Raw genomic sequence first — 3,482 nt, 5'->3', positions numbered from 1 at the left:
GTCTTTTATAGCCATTTTCTTTGTGAGTCTTTTTTAAAAAAAATGCGTAAGTATTTTCGCCTTAGAGCCACCTCATGAGAGAAGTGTAAATAATTGTGTTTTCTCTGTACCGTTTTTCAGGGCTATGACACACCGTTGCATTTTGCGTGTAAGTTTGGAAATGCAGACGTAGTCAATGTGCTTTCATCACATCATTTGACTGTAAAAAATCCAAGGAATAAATACGATAAAACACCTGAAGATGTAAGTACTTGTTAAAATGTAGTCACTCTCTAGAGTTAGAGATGAAAATATGTAACTTTACAGTCTGTGGTCACAGACAGGCACAGTGAAGCCACATGGAGCGCTGTATGAGTTGTGTTTGCCTTACGGGCACATGTGAGAGTCCTGCTGTTGAGTAGGATGCATTTTGTGAAGGTGATGCATCAGTGGAACCAGGAGGGGAGGAACTCACACAGTTTGGTGAATTCATTTGATTTTATTTTCCTAAAACTGGCAGTCAATTGCTCTGAACAGCTCACAGTCTTTTACCAAGTTCCCTCTCTGAACCCATCAGTTGGCCAGAGTCAAAGAGAACAGAGGTGGTAATGGTGGTGCTGATGGTGATGGTGATGGTGGTGGTGGTGATGGCGAGGGTGGTGGTGATGGGGATGATGATGGTGAGGATGATGGTGGTGGTAAGGATGGTGATGGTGCTAAAGATGGTGATGGTGGTGGTGGTGGTGAGGGTGAAGATAGTGATCATGGTGATGGCGAGGGTGATGGTGGTGATGGGGATGATGGTGGTGAGGATGATGGTGGTGGTAAGGATGGTGATGGTGCTGAAGATGGTGATGGTGGTGGTGGTGGTGAGGGTGAAGATAGTGATCATGGTGATGGCGAGGGTGATGGTGATGGGGATGATGGTGGTGAGGATGATGGTGGTGGTAAGGATGGTGATGGTGCTGAAGATGGTGATGGTGAGGGTGGCGAGGGTGATGGTGAGGGTGATGGTGGTGATGGTGGTGGTGGTGATGGCGAGGGTGGTGGTGATGGTGGCGAGGGTGAAGATAGTGATCATGGTGATGGTGAGGGTGATGCCGCTGAAAGCAGCTAGATGGTATTCAGCTCAGTGTGTACTAGGCACTGTGCTAAGCTGCTCACACACTTATGCTCATCTGACCCAGACAAGCCATGTCTGTCAGGCATTATGAACTGAGCAAAGTGCACCTTACAGAGGGCAGACGTGTGTTTTATGCCCAGAAGGTGCAAGAGGGATCGGACCCTGTGAGAACTGAAGGACAAGTTTGATTTGTTCTGCATCACAGCTGTGAGCTGCTCACGGTTTCCCAGCCCTTTAGAAAGAAAAGCTGTAAGGATCTTCTGGTGGCAGTGTTCTCTCCTACACCCCCTCTGTAATTCCTGTTTTTTTTTTTTTTTTTTTGAGACGGAGTTTCGCTCTTGTTACCCAGGCTGGAGTGCAATGGCGCGATCTCGGCTCACCACAACCTCCGCCTCCCGGGTTCAGGCAATTCTCCTGCCTCAGCCTCCTGAGTAGCTGGGATTACAGGCACGCACCACCATGCCCAGCTAATTTTTTTGTATTTTTAGTAGAGACCGGGTTTCACCATGTTGACCAGGATGGTCTCGATCTCTTGACCTCGTGATCCACCCGCCTTGGCCTCCCAAAGTGCTGGGATTACAGGCTTGAGCCACCGCGCCCGGCCTTGTAATTCCTGTTATTACATAGGCATAAGCAGTTTAAAATACCACATCACCAGAAAGAATAAAATTCACCAGAAAATTCTACAATTGAGAAATTGCCATTATTTTGCATGGATGTGATTGGATTTTCTGTGTATATATATGTGTATCTGCACTTCTTCAACATAAAAATCTTATTTGGTAACCAACTTAAAACTCCTGGCATTTTAAGTAAAAGCGTTTGACTTTTTCAAGCTCAGCAGTTAGTTACAGACTCAAAATTAATTGCATTGATAGTTTTAGTTTCTCTCAGAGGCTGGTTCCTTTCTTTCCTCTTATTGGAAGGTTGTTGGTTTTTCTATAGTTTCTAGCAAAAATTCTTATTGCTGCAATTCTCCAAGGGCCGAGAAAGCTGATTTCTGTCATCTGTAGTTGCAAAAATAGAACTTTCGTGTTCCGTGTTAGGACCTCCACCTTGACTGAACCTCACAACGGAAAGTTTATATATGACCAGGCTTCCTGTAAGTGAAACTCAGACGACTGAAAGTGCAGACGTGCTCACATGCTTCTGCTTTTACTCGATGCTGCACGTTTAAGTTTCCTCTCCTTGCAGACGTTAGAAAGTGTAGGGCAGCATGGAGAAGAGGTAAATATACCCAGAATCCCAGAGTGTGTTCTCTTACCTGTTCCCTGAGGCTTCTAGAAACAGGTCATACTCTTCACACATTTTTTGAGTGTGAGCTTTATTAAATCTTTAGCATTAAGATACTATTCCACTTCACTGACTTTAACTCACTTTCTAAAATCATTATACTGATAAGGAAATGTTACGATAAGATTTAGACACACTTTTTTTCCAATAGGTAATTTGTGAAAGAAGCAAAAACAAATCTGTGGAACTGAAGGAGCGGATCAGAGAGTATTTGAAGGGTAAGATGGGGAGTCAGTGCCTGGATTTTGGGGTCCACGCTGGGAAGGGCCTTGGAGTGTTGCGAGAATGGAGCACAGCTTTCTTCCCGAGCTCCCGGGCATATGCCAGCTTTCCTTGGAAGCCTCTTCTCGGATCACCCTTTCTTCTGAGCTCTCCCAGCTCACTTTGCACCTCTTTTCCTATTATCTCTTCTCTGAAGTCTTGTATCTGTCCCTTGAGCTTTTTGCAAGATAACTTTCTCTGAGGTTGTGTGTTGCTGACTGTGGCCCGCGGCCTCACCCCTGGATGTCCAGGGCTCTCTCGTGGCAGCTTCACTGTGATGCCTTCTCTTCAGGTGGAGCCTGCAGTTGGCAAAGAACAGCTCAGGGAGAGGCGGGCACATAGGTCCTCAGTTGGATGGCTTGGCTGTTGTGTGTATGTCTGTCTGTGTTGGGTGGAGGGTTGCTCCCTGTCACTCTCTTTGTTCTGACACTGCCTCCTTCCTCCCCCTGTCCCTCCTTGGTGCACTCCCAGGACGGCTCCTGCCTTGGCTCCAGACACACCCTACCCACTCGCCTCTGGGAAGGAGGCCTTTGCTTCCTGGGCCACCCTACTCTGGTCAGGAGCTTCCTGTCGGCCACTGTGTTGTGGTTTGTAGGTGTCAGGCATGTGAAAATGGCTGGTTGGTTTCAGGACGCGTTTTTTTTTTTTTTTTTTTGAGCTGGAGTCTTACTCCGTCACCAGGCTGGAGTGCAGTGGCGCAATCTTGGCTCACTGCTACCTCCGCCTCCTGAGTTCAAGTGATTCTTCCACCTCAGCCTCTTGAGTAGCTGGGACTACAGGCGGGTGCCACCACACCCAGCTAATTTTTTTTTTTTTTTTTTTTTAG

General features: G+C 46.8%; 1 protein-coding gene across 2 annotated transcripts in view; it reads left to right on the top strand.

The window, feature by feature from the left end:
* Positions 1–3,482, top strand: part of ANKLE2 (ankyrin repeat and LEM domain containing 2) — a 32,579-nt gene that overhangs the window by 17,057 nt on the left and 12,040 nt on the right. For both annotated transcript variants that reach the window (XM_032271380.1, XM_032271379.1), the window contains 2 exons: positions 121–243; positions 2,547–2,613. In XM_032271380.1, the coding sequence (XP_032127271.1) occupies positions 121–243; positions 2,547–2,613 (190 nt within the window). The remainder of the gene's footprint in view (positions 1–120; positions 244–2,546; positions 2,614–3,482) is intronic.

This window comes from Sapajus apella, unplaced genomic scaffold (genome assembly GCF_009761245.1).
Source record: "Sapajus apella isolate SASKATOON/1434 unplaced genomic scaffold, GSC_monkey_1.0 scaffold230, whole genome shotgun sequence".
Lineage (NCBI taxonomy): Eukaryota > Metazoa > Chordata > Mammalia > Primates > Cebidae > Sapajus > Sapajus apella.
Note: the sequence above shows the minus strand (reverse complement) of the source record. Positions and strands in the feature narration are given on the sequence as shown.